The sequence below is a fragment of the Plecotus auritus genome, assembly GCF_963455305.1.
Source record: "Plecotus auritus genome assembly, chromosome: 8".
NCBI lineage: Eukaryota > Metazoa > Chordata > Mammalia > Chiroptera > Vespertilionidae > Plecotus > Plecotus auritus.
In genome coordinates, this window is record NC_137782.1 from 162,039,316 (window position 1) to 162,055,747 (window position 16,432).

At 44.6% G+C, this 16,432-nt stretch overlaps 1 protein-coding gene across 1 annotated transcript in view; it reads right to left on the reverse strand.

The window, feature by feature from the left end:
* Nucleotides 1-16,432, reverse strand: part of CLIP4 (CAP-Gly domain containing linker protein family member 4) — a 54,018-nt gene that overhangs the window by 19,991 nt on the left and 17,595 nt on the right. Inside the window, exons 7-9 of the mRNA XM_080685393.1 lie at nt 12,725-12,961; nt 8,543-8,678; nt 5,116-5,256 (exon numbers count right to left, since the gene is read on the reverse strand). Of these exons, the coding sequence (XP_080541519.1) occupies nt 5,116-5,256; nt 8,543-8,678; nt 12,725-12,961 (514 nt within the window). The remainder of the gene's footprint in view (nt 1-5,115; nt 5,257-8,542; nt 8,679-12,724; nt 12,962-16,432) is intronic.

A 16,432-nucleotide genomic window follows, 5' to 3' on the forward strand; every position in this document is an offset into this window, starting at 1 on the left:
CGTCCAGAAGGACGTCCAGTCTAATTAGCATATTATGCTTTTACTAGAGGCCCGGTGCACGAAATTCGTGCATGGGGAAGGGGGGTGTCCCTCAACCCAGCCTGCACCCTCTCCAATCTGGGACCCTTCGAGGGATGTCCGACTGCCTGTTTAAGTCCGATCCTGGTGGGATCGGGCCTAAACGGGCAGTCGGACATCCCTCTCACAATCCAGGACTGCTGGCTCCCAACTGCTCGCCTGCCTGCCTTCCTGATTGCCCCTAATCGCTTCTGCCTGCCAGCCTGATCACCCCCTAACCACTCCCCTGCCAGCCTGATTGATGCCTAACTGCTCCCCTGCCAGCCTGTTTGCCCCTTACTGCCCTCCCCTGCAGGCCTGGTCACCCCTAACTGCCCTCCCCTGCAGGCCTGGTACCCCCCAACTGCCCTCCCCTGCAGGCCTGGTACCCCCCAACTGCTCTCCCCTGCAGGCCTGGGTCCCTCCCAACTGCCTTTCCCTGCAGGCCTGGTCGCCCCCATCTTCCCTCCTCTGCCGGCTTGGTCACCCCTACTGCCCTCCCCTGCAGGCTTGATCGCCCCCAACTGCCCTCCCTTGCAGGCCTGGTCCCTCCCAACTACCCTCCCTTGCAGACCTGGTCCCTCCCAACTGCCCTCCTCTACTGGCCATCTTGTGGTGGCCATCTTGTGTCCACATGGAGGCAGGATCTTTGACCACATGGGGCAGCCATTTTGTGAGTTGGAGTGATGGTCAATTTGCATATTACTCTTTTATTAGATAGGATAGAGGCCTAGTGCACGGGTGGGGGCCAGCTGGTTTGTCCTGAAGGGTGTCCCGGATCAGCGTGGGGTTTCCCTTGGGGCATGAGGCGGCCTGGGCAAGGGGCCTGTGGTGGTTTGCAGGCCGGCCACGCCCCCTGGCGACCCAAGCAGAGGCCCTGGTATCTGGGGTTTATTTATCTTCTACAATTGAAACTTTGTAGCCTGGAGCGGAGCCAAGCCTTCTGCTTGCTCCGTGGCGGCAGCCATTTTGGGGGGGATTTATGTATCTTCTATAATTGAAATTTTGTTGCCTTAAGTGGAGGCCTGGGCTGGCCAGGGTGTGTGGAAAGCTTGGCTTCCTCCATCACCGGGGGCAACCCTAGCCTCCTGCTCTTTCCAGCTCTGTGGCTGCCACCATTTCTGTTTGGATTTATGTATCTTCTATCATTGGAACTTTGTAGCCTTGAGTGGAGGCCTAGGCTGGCATGGGCAGGCAGAAAGTTTGGCTTCCTCCATCACCGGGGAAACCCAAGCCTCCCTCCTGCTCTCTGTGGCCGTAGTCATCTTGGTTGGGTTTATTTGCATATTCGCTCCTGATTGGCTGGTGGGCATGGCTGGTGGGCGTGGCTTGTGGTGTAGCAGAGTGATGGTTAATTTGCATATTACTCTTTTATTAGATAGGATTATTATAGAAGACTAGAGGCCCAATGCATGAAATTCATGCAAGAGTAGGCCTTAACAGCCCTGGTGTCTGTCAGCTGCCTCAAATCCCTCGCAGCCCCAGCTTCGTCCGGAAGGTCGTCCGGAAGGACGTCTAGAAGGTCGTTCAGCTGTCCAGTCTAATTAGCATATTACGCTTTTATTATTGTGGCCCGGTGCATAAAATTCATGGGGGGGGGGGAGGGTGTCCCTCAGCCTGGTCTGCAACCTCTCCAATCTGGAACCCCTCGGGGGATGTCCGACTGCCGGTTTAGGCCCGACCCCAGAGGGATCGGGCCTAAACCGGCAGTCGGACATCCCTCTCGCAATCCAGGACCGCTGGCTCCTAATCACTTTCCTGCCTGCCTGATCACCCCTAACCACTCTGCCTGCCGGCCTGATTGCCCCCAACTGCCCCCCCTTCCAGCCTGATCACCTCCAACTGCCACCCCCTTGCCAGCCTGCTCGCCTCCAACTGCCTCTCCCTGCCGGCCTGCTTGCCCCCAACTGCCACCCCCTGCCGGCCTGCTCGCCCCTAACCACCTCTGCCTCAGCCCCACCACCATGGCTTTGTCCAGAAGGATGTCCGGAAGGTCTCCCAGAAGGTCTCCCAGTCTAATTAGCATATTACCCTTTTATTAGTATAGAGCAGTGGTTGGCACACTGCAGCTCGCGAGCCACATGCAGCTCGCGAGTCACAGTTTGCCGCTCTGTTGACTAATGAGTTTTCCAACCACTAGTATAGAGGCCCAGTGCATGAAATTCATGCACTCGGGGGGTGGGGGGTTCCCCCAGCCCAGCCTGCGCCCTCTAGCAGTCCAGGAGCCCTCAGGGGATGTCCAACTGCTGCAGAGGCAGGAGAGGCTCCCTCCACCACCGCTGCACTTGCCAGCCATGAGCCCGGCTTCTGGCTGAGCGGCGCTCCCCCTGTGGGGGTGCACTGACCACCAGGGGGCAGCTCCTGTGTTGAGCGTCTGCCCCTGGTGGTCAGTGTGCATCATAGCGACTGGTCGGTCAATTTGCATATTAGCTTTTTATTATATAGAATCTTTTTTTCTTTAATATATTTTATAGATGTTTTTTCACAGAGAGGAGGGGAGAGGGATAGAGTTAGAAACATCAATGAGAGAGAAACATCGATCAGCTGCCTCCTGTACACTCCCTACTGGGGATGTGCCTGCAACCAAGGTACATGCCCTTGACCGGAATCGAACCTGGGACCCTTCAGTCTACAGGCCAACACTCTATCCACTGAGTCAAACCGGTTAGGGCTATGCCTTTATTATTATAGATAACCGGGATACTGACACTGATACAATCCACTGATCTCAGATTACCCCCATTCATCTGTGTGTGTGTGTGTGTGTGTGTGTGTGTGTGTGTCTACACACATTCATGTGTGTACACATGCATCATTTGGTTCTTTTTATATTTTCATTTCTCTACTGAAACTTTCCATTTGTCTAAGGAGTGTGTCCTTAATTCTAGGAGCACTGGTTATTATATGTTCTTTAAACTCTATCTGTATCATCTTAGGACCAGCATCTTTGGATCATCCTTTTCCTTGCGAGATGTTGATATTTTCCTGGTCATTCATATTTTGAGCCATTTTGGGTTGTATCCTATAGATTGTGAATATTATTTTAGAGGACTCTGGGTCCTGTTTAACTCCTATGGAGAGGTTGTTTTGTTTTGTTTTGTTTTGTCTTGTTTTGGCCAGGAGCCGACCCAGTTAGGTTCAGGCTGAAAGTTCCCCACCTTCTGAGACTGTGGTTCCAATGTCAGTTCGGTTGCCAAAGCCTTTTGTGATCCATCTCAGGTGTTGTGCCACCCAGCACCAGTTGGGACCAGGCAGATCCGAGCATATCCAACTTGGGAGTAAGCCCAAGACTTCACACCAGCATTTTCAGGTCCCTTTCTTGAGCTCCCTCCCATCCATGGGCTCCCTGACACTTTCCTGCCCCTAGGAGGTGCCCCCTCCTGGTATTCTGGACACATGTCTAGGTTTAGTTTCCCTGCTCTGTCCTACGATCTCCTGAGCCAGATTCTGCCTCAGGGCCAAGCTGTGAAAAAAAAAAAAAAAAAGAAGGAAAACTAATGGGGATTCCAGGCACGTTCTTGGGACCCCAGTTTCTCTGGTCAGAGGCAAGGGTTCTCCCTTGGGGGTCAGGGTCCTGTTGCACCACACAGGGCTGCCCAGGATGGGGTGGGGAAGAGCCAACGGGGGAAGGAAGCACTCAAGGAAGAAGCAAGGGATTTCCTCCACATTCTGTCTCCCAAACGAGAAGTGGGGGGCTTCTCTGAGCTTTCGTTCCCTGTCTGCTGGGAACTTCGGGGTTTCAGCTTAAAGGATTCCATTTACAATAGCTTCAAAAAGTATGAAGACCTAGGAACAGACCTAACAAAACAGGTACAAGACATCCGTAGAGAAAGTTATAAAATCTGATTAAGATACTTCTGAAGGAACTAACTAAACAGACATCCCAAGCTCATCATTAAAAGACTGAATATTGTAAAGATGTCTGTTCTCCCCTGACTTAAAGTTTAAATGCAATACCCATTAAAACATCAACAAATATCTTTTCAATGAAACTTGACAGCTTTTCCTAAAATTTACACAGAAGTGTGATTTGTAAGGGCACATAGGTAAGACACTGTTCAGGGTAGGAGGCTGGCTTCTACTGGATGCCAAGAAGTATTTTTTTTAAAACTACAGCAACTAGGAAGTGCAGTGTTACACAGGGATATTCAAATAACCCAACGGAACAGGTCGGGAAGGCCAACCAAGTCCCGGGACAGAATCCTTCGATCACAGCAGAAAGCCTTTTCTGCGTCGGGTGTGAATGAGTCAGCAAGTATGGGTCGCACTCTTGTTTTGTGCATGTGCCACAGTGCATACAAAAAGACAAAATGCTCTCACCGTCCATTTAAAGTTTCAAATTTTGCTGGCAGAATGAAAGACCTGCCCAAGTAACGGAGTCAGAGGACAAAACCCAAAAGAACAAAGAACAGTCAGGTGGTATGGATGAAAGTGTGGACCAGTTAGGGGACCAAGAGATCAAAGAGATCTGGGGTCACTGGGGAAGTTTTCATGGAGAAGCAGGATCTGAAAACGGAGGTAAAGAATCGCTGGGGCCTCAAAAGGCAGAAGTCAAATGACTGCCCTGGGGAGCTAGCACGAGACCAAGCCCTCAGGGAGGATGAGAGCAACGTGCTGCACGCTGCCAGGGAGACAGTGAGGCGCAGCAAACCACCCTCAACCCCGGTAGCCGTCAGACTCCTTCAAACAGACAAAGCGCTCTGGCTGCCAGTTCCAGGAGTCAGACGTTTTCTGATAAAAAACTAAGTCACTGAAACTCCTGAACAGGTGATAAACATACAGCAACTATGAAAGGTTTTTAGAGGTATAAACTCTAGCTCTGAGGTTAGATTAGGGAGATGGAGATAGGAGGAAGAAAAGGAAGGAACAGATCTGAAATACTCTTGTCAGGAATTAAAATCATAAACTATGACTGAGCTTTAAAAACACACTAAGGTGCAGGTTTTATTAGATTCGTAGTTAGGCAGCAAAAGGCGTGTGAAACAATCTACTTATGAGGCATTCCACAAGTAAGATTAAAATGCTGAAGGAGATATTTCACTTTCCAGTTGGACCTACCAGTATTTACTTTCGATGTTACATGAGCCACGTCAATTTTCTGGGACCTGGTGAGAGGCACAGCTTTTGTAGAAGGAGAGTGGATTATATTCTTCCTTCGATCTTTTGCTTTACTTATCTTTGAAAGAGGTGCAAAAATGCCTAAGGGAGAAGGTAGAATTTTGGTGTTAAGCAATTAAAAAAGCATTTCAAAGCCAGTACAACTACTTAGTAATATAAATCTTTAAGTTCTTTTTTAGCACCCACTAGGTGTCCTGTAGTGACAGACAGAAAGACACAGAACATGCCCTCAAAGAGCTTACAACCTAGTTGTCAAGACAAACAACATACACAATAACTTAAGAATCCCATACAAGACACATAATCAGATGTTAAGTGAAATACAGGGGAAAGAGAAAAGAGTAAAGGTCACAGTTTTCCATTACAATCATTTCTGACTAAGATATTGACAAATAGTGCACTATATAATATAAAAACCACTCTTCTATGTGACTTTATCGCTACCTTTCAGACTCATATTTTCCCACATTAAAGCTTTTTATGTCCACTTTTTATCTCTCTTCAAGCCTGTACAGCTTTAGAAGACAAAATTCAGTATTGCTCATCTCTGCATTCCCCCACTGTTCTGAATTACAGTGCCTTACACATACAGGGGAATAAAAGATCCTTTGAGTATAAAATATAACCTTCCCTAAACGCCTCGCCCTCAGCTCCAGCAGGTCAGAAACAATACAGTGTGTGCTGGGGAAGGAGGCACGCATGGACACAGGGAGGGGGTGCCTATATGCAATGGCTGGGAGCACAGAATTCCATTTAAAAAGGAGTTTATCCAAAAAAATTATCCAGTATCAATAAGTATGTATAGACATCACAGTAGATATGGACTATAAATATCAAGATGATCTTGCTAAGACATTTTTATAAAGAAAATAAAGTCCTGATATTTAAAAAGAAAATAAAGTCCTAATATGTATATTATACACTTCCATTGAGTGTTTATAACCTAACTGAAATCATGAGTAAAATGTAATATATTAGAACCAACTTGTTTGAAAATAAAATTGTGGAAATGTTCAAGATTCTACAAAAAGTGAGTGTTTTATAGTAGCTCACAAGTATAACAAGTGTCAACTGTGATACTTTGCTGCTGATCTTGACTCTTTCCTCCCCCTGGACTCTACAATGCCGTACCCTGATTTTCCTACTTCTTTGATTTATCCACAATGTTCTGCTCTGTCTCCCACCTACCCAATTTTCCTTGACTTTCTATTCTTTTCTTTGACAAACACATACACACACACTAGCCCTTAATGATGATCACATTCTGTGTTGCCAAGAATTGGGGGGAAATTATTTTATATCTGGGAATATAAATGTATGCAATGTTACTGAAGAGGTGTGCCCAAAGATTTCGAGGTCACATTTGCATATTGTGAGGAGAAAGTAGATTTCAAGAGCCACAGCAATTTCTAGTTTACTACTATAACCCATTTTGGAAACTGACTGGGCTCAGAACACCAAGCTGGCTCGGCAGGAAGATTACTCCCATTCTTTTGCATAACCCAACACATGATTCTTGCCCCCCAACTTGCCTTCAAGTTTGTAAAGGAAGACAGAGGCAAGGTTCCTGGGGGTATCCAGCTTTGTCCTAATCAAGCATGCCTCTCCTTCGGATGATGAGATCTGGGGAGCCCACATGCATCTGTTACAATATAAGCACTTCCCAGCCATCTGATTTACATCTGCCATGTGTGTTGCTAATGGTTTTGATCTTGCCCTTGGTCTGCTTGACAGGTGCCAAAATTAGCTAATAGAGGAAAATTAAAATTAAATTCTTAATCTCTCACAACTAACCATATAAATTCCCAATTGTTTAAGTAATGTAGTTTAAAAAATGAAAACATTCAAAAGAATAAAACATATAACTTATAACTAATGATTATATTAGGAGGATCTATCTAAGCTTAAATGCAATGTAAGAAATTTTAAAGGCAAAGGCCCTTTAACTACATAAAACTATATGTTCAAAAGCACTGCAAATGAAGTTCAAAGGCAAATGACAAACGGAACAAGATATTTGTAAGAAATATAAGGGCTTCATATCCTAAATACGTATTTGTATTTTTAAAAACTCTTACTGGTTTAAAAAAACAACAACACTAATATCCCAAAATGTTAATGGGCAAATAATATGAATATCTCTTGGTAACTGTCAAGAGAACATAAAAAATACATATACTACAATAAAATATTTAAGGGTTTTATTTCTCCACAATCAGAGAATATGAATTCAGACAGAAATTTTCATCCATCAAATTAGAAAAAAAAAAAGGAAATGGAGACACAAAAATCACAATATTTAAAAATTTGGGGAAATTATATTGGCTGTCAAGTAAAAGTACAGAATATATAACTATATGTAATCCAAATTTTGTTACAAAGTTAGAAAAAATATACAGATGATTTCTTCTTTTTCCTTTTTTATGTTTTTCAAATCTTACACAATTAGCATTTTTTAAACAAAAAAAATTAATAATGGACCAAGCAAATGAGGCTCCATCATAAGTGAAACTGGTCATTTGGATAAATTTGTCACATCTAGCAAACAGCTAACATTTTTGAGCGCTTACAGGGAATTGAGCACTACGCCAGGTGCTTTACATATTCATCAACACATTGAATCCTCATAGGAGTCCTTGCAATATTGTTATCCCCATTTTGTAGAAGAAAAATTGAGGCACAAGAAGAGAAAAAAGGTCACACAGCTGGTAGGTAGAGAAGCTGATTCACACTCACACACTCAGACTCCAAAGCCCACACTCTTCAGCAATTTACCATACTGCCTCCCTACCAGGCTATAAGATGAAATACGGTGCAGCCAGGGAAATGAATGTTCTAATCTAGAAGAATATTTCATGGCAAGGAAAAATATTCACAACATAGTAAGCGTCAAATTGAAATCAATGTGTCAAGGGTACATGTGTGGGTGTAGGTGTGTGTGTGCGTGTGTGCGTGTGTGCGTGTGTGTGTGTGTGTGCGCAAGAGAAAGAGAATATGAATTTAATTAAAGAATCATTTCTCGGAAAGAGAAATGTCCCAGCTCAGGAGTCCGGAAATAAAGTTGGCCTCATTTGCTTTCCAATCTGTCAAGTTTCCAACCTCCAGGCTCTGTGATAACAAAGTCCTCCGCTCAGTCCTGATACCAGCACAAGCAGGCGCGTAGGAGGCCGAGGAGCTGGTGTTCCCCTGTGCACACGTCTCCCAGCCCCTGAGCTGCTCGCAGCAAGAAAAAAGCAGCCCCTTCAGTTACTAATAAGCAATGGGAGTGGGGACAGGGAGACAGAGAGTTTTATTTTCAAACAATAAAAGAGTAAAAATTTGAGTATTTTAGCTTAATTATCATTATGGCAGATAGGCTCTTCCTTACCATATTTGGGGGCACATTTAAAGTACTGGACTTTCCCAACACTTCCATTGTTTTTCCCTTCTGGTTCATCCAACTCAATGCCAGCCCACTGCCCACTTGCAAATTCAGTTGTTCCACAAAATCTTAATGTTCCAACCTAAAGAAAATGTAAATTAGAGTAACTTTTGAGAATGACTAGTAACTCTATATGTACTACTCTTGCACTTTACCATATAAGTTTAAAAACAAACAAACACATTCTCTCAAAGTATACTTCAGAACAAGGAAATTATCAGGGATAGAAAAGAGATATTAAGTAGGGATAAATGAGTCAATTCACCAAGAAGACATGAGTCCTAAATCTATATTCACCTAACAATTGAGCTTCAAAACCAAAAATCACTAACAGAAAGATATATGGGAAGTCTTCAAATATTTGGAAATTAAATAATGTACTTCTAAATTATCCATGGTGACAGAAAGTCACAGGGAAATTAGAAAATATTTTGAATTGAATGAAAATAACACAATGTATCAAAATATATGAGATGCAGCAAAAGCAGTGCTAAGAAGGTAATTCATAATATTAAAATGCTTGCATTAGGGAAGGTCTCAAGTCAATGATATAAACTTCCACCTTAAGAAACTGGAAAGTGAAGACCTAAAGCAAGCCAAAGGAAAAAATACAGGGAATTAATTAAGAACAGAAAAACAATAGAGAAAAATCAATGAAACCAAAAGCTGGTTCTTTTGAAGAATAAAAAAGATTAATAAACTTTCCGTTGGAGACCAAGGGGGGATAAAAAGAAGACACAAATTACAAACATCTCAAGTGAAAGAGGGACATTATTACATCCCCCCAATCACTTAAAGAATAGTAAGAAAATACTATGAATAATTCTATGCCTATACATTTGACAAATAAGATGAAATGTTCTAGTTCCTTAAAAGGTACAAACTGTCAAAGCTCACACCTGTATTGAATTTGTAGTTTTAAATCTTCAACAACAAAACTTCCAGATCCAAGAGGACTCACTGGGGCATTCTACCAAAGAATTTAAGGGAAAATAATATCAGTTCTATATAAACTCTTCTAGAACATAAAAATAGATGGACCAGCTCCCAACTCAGTTTATGAAGCCAATATTACCTTGATACCAAAACCAGCCAAAGACATTACAAGGAAACTATAGACCAATATCCCTTGGGAACACAGACACAAGAATCCTCACAAAACAAGAGCACACTGAAGCCAGCAATATACAGAAAGGATGATGCACCATGACTACGTGAGGGTTATCATGAGAATGAAAGGCTAGTTCACATTTGGGAATTAATATAACTCATCATGTCCACAGACGAAAGGGTGAAGGCAAAATTGTCCTTCTGACATATTTTTAAAAAGCTGTAGCAATTTCAACATCATCCTATCTATTAAAAGGGTAATAAGCAAATTAACCATCACTCCATCACAAAGGTGGCAGTGCCCACAGCCACAAGATGGCGGCGCCCAGTCCTCTCAGCCCCGCTGGAGTCCCCCAGTCCCGGGAGAGCGGCCGCTGAGAGCGGGCAGTGTGAGCGGCCTGATGGAATGCTTGCTTCGTCGCTGCGGCGACGAGGCAAGTGTTCCACCCCGGCCGGGGAGGGCCTCTGGGCAGCGGGCACAGAGTGGCTGGGGAGGGGGGGTTGCTTGTGTCGTTGCCCCAGCGACGTGGCAAGCATTCCACACCTGGCTGTGGATGGGCCTCTGGCCAGGCCGGGCACAGAACGTTTGTGGAGGGCCTCTGGCTGGGAGGGCAGTTGGGGGCCATGAGGCCGGCTGGGGAGGGCAGTTGGGGGCCATGAGGCCAGCTGGGGACGGCTGTTGGGGGCCACAAGGCTGGCAGGGGAGGGCATTTGGGGGCAATCAGGCCAGTGGGAGGGGGGCAGTTGGGGGCAAGCAGGCAGAGTGATTAGGGACGATCGGGTAGGCAGGCAGGTGAGCGGTTAGGAGCCAGCGGTCCCAGATTACGAAAGGATGTCCAATTACCGGTTTAGGTCCGATCCCACAGGGACATCCTCCGGTAGTTGGACATCCCCCGAGGGGTCCCAGATTGGAGAGGGTGCAGGCCGGGCTGAGTGACACCCCCCGCTCCAAGCACGAATTTCGTGCACCGGGCCACTAGTTTCATAATAATATTAATTTTGAAAAAAAACTCTAAGCAAACTAGGAATAGATAGAAACTTCCTCAACTAAAGACATCAACACAAAATCTACAGCTAACAAGTCCATGCTTAATAATGAAAGATTGGGTGCTTCCCCATAAGACTGGGAACAGGGCACAATGTTGGCTCTTACCACTTCTATTCATCCCAGGCAATGAAATAGGTAAGAAATGAAAAAGGCATACAGATTGGAAAGAAGTAAGACTGTCTCTCTTCAAAGACAGCATGATTGTTTTCATAGGCTACTTCAAAGAATCCACACAGAAAAATAGGCCAATAGAACTAATTAATTTAGCAAGGTTACAGGATACAAGGTCATACAAAAACGAACTGTTAATGCTAGCAATAACCAAATGAAAAATAAAATTTCAAAACACCACCATTTACAATAGCCCAAAGGTCATGAAAAGCTTAGGTACAAGTCTAACAAAGTATGTGCAATATCTATATGCTGAAAACTACAAAACTGATTAAATAAACCGAAGGCCTATTAGACAGAGAAATACAGTGTATTTGTGATGGAAAGACTTGACATTTTTAAGATGTCACTTCTCCGCAGCCTGATCTATGTTTAACACAACTCCATTTGAAATCCCAGCAGGATTTTTTATAAAAATCTATAAGCTGATTCCAAAATGTCCATGGAAAGGCAAAGGAACTAAAAAAAGAAAATATTGAAGATCTAAAAATACCTGGTGGCAAGAATTGCTATAAAGCTACAGCAATCTGACGGAGTAGTACTGATGAAAGGATAGCCATTAGATCAATGGAGCAAAATAGGACCAGAAATATGCCCACAACTATACGGTCAATTGACACAGAAGCAAAGGCAATTTGAGAGAAAGAACAGTCTTTTCAAAAATGGTGCTGGTCCAGAGACAGAGAAACATCGATCAGACGGTCAAACCTCAGAGGGAAGGCAGGGGAGGGTGGGGGTAAGGGGGAGAGATCAACCAAAGGACTTGTATGCATGCATATAAGCCTAAACAATGGACACAGACGCCAGGGGGTGAGGCCATGAGTGGGGGGAGGGAGCAATGGGGGGATAAGGGCACATATGTAATACCTTAATCAATAAAGAAAAAAATGGTGCTGAAACGGATGGATGGAGGGGAGGAAAATGAGAAAGAGAGAGTAGGGGAGAAGGGAAGAAAGGGAGGGGAGGGAGGAGGGAGGGATTTCTATCTACAACTAGTACGTTATACAAAAATTAACTCAAAACTACATGTAAAACCTAAAATTATAAACTCCTAGAAAAAAACATAGTAATTTATTAGATATACTAAATCACAATCCATAAAAGAAAAAGTTGATAAAATGGACTTCATTAAACTTTAACATTTCTGCTCTTTGAAAGACACTCCTAAGAGAATGAAAAGCTAAGCAATAGGCTAAATATATATATATATGAGACTGGAAACAAGAGGATAAAGTTGAACCCAGCTGACTGCATGTTCATTACTACTAAAGAAGCTGAATATTAATCCTAAGTTAAACCACTGCTCTGAATTCATCATTTCCTGATACTTTAGCCCACGGATAGGACAACGAAAAGCTAACAAATGTCCTGTGAGTGTATTCTCTTAGAAGTCGGTAAATGTCATTCTCAGCAGAACCGTCTGCAGCTGACCACCCTTTCTGAAGCAGTTTTCTCAGTAAATCAGACTCGTCTCTGTGAAGCACTGGAAGGTGTGGGGGACATCACGGAGGACGGCAGGGGGCTGCCCCTCCATTCACTCAGCAGCTCCACGGGAGTGGCTCGTTTCCCATTCAAGTGAAATGTCTTCATTACTGAGTTCAAATAGCTTATATGCTTAAATCATGCTTTATGGTAAATAGGCATTTCAATTTCACATTTTCCATTAAGTATCTTTCTACCTGCATATTGAACTTTTGTCAAAGACTCAAAACTGACCACACTGGACGCAGCCTTGGCACCCAGGCCGCGGGCACAGTGACCTGGAATGCAGCTGTAGACACCGTAGTTCGTTACTATACCTTCTGTCCTGCAATGACAACCCGGTCCCCCAACTTGAGGCCGGCTGAGGTCAGTACTGCCTTGCTAGCGGCACGATCAAAACTTGGGGGCACGGTCTTGGAGACCTCGCACGGCAGGGGCACCGCGTCCAGCAGCATCTGCTTGATTTCCTTGGCAGTGGCCGCGGCATCGGCCATTTCCAATGGCATTTCCACTGGATCAGGAACCACATCGGCGGGCATCTCTCCTTTGTCGTTCTGCAAGTAAAGAGAGAATTTTCACTTCACAATTACTTGGAGCTCTACAAAGTCATATAAAAAAATTTTTTTTAAATATTTCGCCCAGCCAGCATGGCTCCGTGGTTGAGCCTCGACCTATGAACCAGGAGATCTCAGTTCGATTCCCGGTGAGGGCACATGCCTGGGTTGTGGGCTCAATCCCCAGTAGGGGGCGTGCAGGAGGCAGCCGATCAGTGATTTCTCTCTCTCTCTCTCTCTCTCTCTCTCTCTCTCTCTCTCTCTCTCTCCACCCCCCTCTGAAATCAATAAAAATGTATTTTTAAAAATAAATTTAACATCTACGATATGCCAGGCACCATTCCAAGGGCTGAAGATACCACATGAAGGACACAAAACGCCCTGCCCTCCAAGAGCACATTCTATTGGGAGAGAGACCATGAACAGTCAAACAAGGGAAACACGTGATGTGTTGTTAATGGAAAAACGTGGCGGCGCAGGGAAGAGGACACGGGTGGAGAGGCTCCTTGTGCAGGGTGGCAGGAAGGCCTCGCTGCTAAGAAACGCTGACGCAGAGGCCCTGAGCGGGCAGTGGTAAGGAAAGGCATTCCAGGTTCACGAAGAGCAAGTGCTGAGGCCTGAGTCACAGCAGCCGGCAGCACAGGCTGAGAAGGCCGGTGTGGAGACAGAAGCCACGGGATGACTGGCTTCCCAACCCCAGACCTGAGCCTCTCTCCACCGCCCCATAGCCGCCACCTCGGCTCTGTGACCTCAGCCCTTCCGGCCCACTCCTGGGGTGACTCAGATTCCAGGAATGGGACTACATAGAAGTTTCCACACTTTTCAGATCTGGGCTCTGAATCAAGAAAACAGCTCTGTTCTCACTCTGAGGGAGAACTGTGCCCGGGACTTACCCCGCGGCAAGAGGAAACCGGGCAGTTACCAGCCCACTAGCATGTGCATGGTGCTTACGGGATGGAAACCCTTTCGTATAAATTAGCTCACTCGGTTCTCACATCGATACTAGTGAAAAGTGTGTGAATAAAACAGCTAAAAATCCTCGCCCGCTCATGTATCGTAGGAGAATTTGTAGTAGGAGAGACAAACCCAACTAACCAAGTAAAAACAGTACTTACATTTCTAGCTTGGAAATGAGGAAAAGTAGGCCAGGAGAGATTAATGGCTTGCGCAAAGTCGCTAACATGACCACTGGTGGAAGTGACTTTATACACCGTGCCTAGGCCCACCTCTCCCAGGTTCCTCCTCCCTGTGATGCTGCCCCTCAGACAAGTGATCTTTCCCGTGTTCCCAACCCAAAACGTAGAGCTCACAAGAGGTGTTCCAGATTGTAATCTTTTAACTTCTTTCCCTTTTCTTCTCTACTGATAGTTATCTTCGAATGATCCATATGGTGAAGATAAGTTTACAAGAACCATTTTTTTGTTTAAAATTTGAGTCAGTTTGGTCCTAAGTAAAAATGTGGCAGGATAGTAAGAAGCTAGGGACATTCCTTGACAAGTGGAATAAGGGAAACTGGGACAAAATAATTAAACAAGGCCAAACAATTTGAGCAATTTATAGGAAGCTAACAAATCATAAGGTGTTATCTTCCCTAACCAAGAACACTTAGGAGCAAAGGTTCACACATTCCAGACCATCCCAGGGCAGACCAGCCTCGGTCCTGGTCCCTCTTCAATGATGTTCTTTAAAAATAAAACTAACCAGAAAACAACCCTTTCCCCCATACACACGTTTTGATGACTCAACACATTGAAGGACCCCTGGAAAGCCAATGAGTATTCTATTAAGACCCTCCCCTGAGTCCTCCCCTAAGATTCCCAAAGGCTGAAGACAGACAAAGGACCCACAGTGCACTCTCACTAGAGCACCCCCACGCCTTGTCTCTCTGTTCTGTTTCTCTAAGGGACACCAGGAGAGCTGCAACCATAGGAGCAATGGGCAGCGGCAGCTCGTCCCAGGCTAACCCCCTCACCCTGTCTCCAGGGCCCCCCTTTATCTCTTCCTCTCTCCTGTTGCTTCTTCCACCTGAAGCCCTTCCTTTATTTCACTGTCCCCAGCTTTAATAAACATCCTCTCAAAATTACCTGAACTCGTATCGTTAAACTTTCCTACACGAAGTCAAGAACCCACACACGGGGGCCCAGAGAAGACCTGCTCTGGGCCCAGACCCCGTCCAGTAACAAAAATAGGATAGGAAGACATATCACATTTCTGGGATGGTGATGGGCTATTTTACTCCCAGATTTCAAAGAAAAAATACAAAATATAATGAAGATGTGTAGATGACTATATTAATAAGATACTAATGTACTCAATAAAAAGAGGAAATGTGAAGAACCATATGGCTTCACTTATATGTGGGATATAAAACTGAAAGCAACAAACAAACAATTAAGAAAAACAAACAAAAAATCATAGACAGACGAAAGTATGGTAGTTACCAGAGGGAAGGGGTTCAGTCAAGGGTAAATGGAGTCAATTATATGGTGACAAAAGGTTTTATTTTGGGTGGTCACACAATGCAATGTGAAGATCATGTATCATAGAAATGTACACTTGAAACCTATATAATCCTACTAACCAATGTCACCCCAATAAATTTAATAAAAAGAAAAAAAGAGGTGGAAAATTTTTTAAATAAATACCTGTACTGATAAGTTGTAAGCTGTATTTACAATGATTATTTCACTTCATATTTTTGTTAAGTCTTCGCCTTTCTAGAGTAAGTCACACACTTATGTTAATTCCTATAAAATTTAGCAACTAAAACTGAAGAAAATGAAGAAAAACATTAAAACAAATAACAATGATTATGTCATGCTAACATAAGAAGGCTTGATCATAGTTAATTACAGAATTCCTTTTTTTTTTTCTGAAGTAGTGGTTATCAGAGCATGATCCACATGGTGACTGATTTTTTTCTAAGTATTAAACTTCAAAATATGGTAATCTATTATTATTTCTGGCATGAATTGGCAATTTACCTCAATGACATACCTTGCTGTGTGGTAGGCAGTTAGACAGACATGAGCAGAGCAAGGATGATGGGCAAGGTACAATAGATCACCAGGGCGGAAAGCCCGGGCTACCTAGCCAACAGGCAAAACTGGAAAAACAAGGCCCTCCCTCCCCAAGGTGTCTCTGGTCAGATGGTTTAGACCCCCTGACCTTTCGTTCAAACACTCCCTGACCTTTCCTCCCCTGGCATGTTGCTGGTCTTGCTGGTTACACAACCTTGGAGGGGGAATGAACGAGGGGGCTGGAGAACAGCCCTTAAGCATTACACCCCCGGGACAATGAGGTTCTGACCCACGTCATATACATCTAAGCCTCAGTTGTGTTTCAGCTCCAGGCCCAGAAAAACAGCAAAACCAGACGAATAGCTGACACCAGGACCAGCTGCACTAACTGACCCCCTGCCCTGGCGTCAACCAATCAGTGGGGACCACGACCCTAACGCACACACCTGGA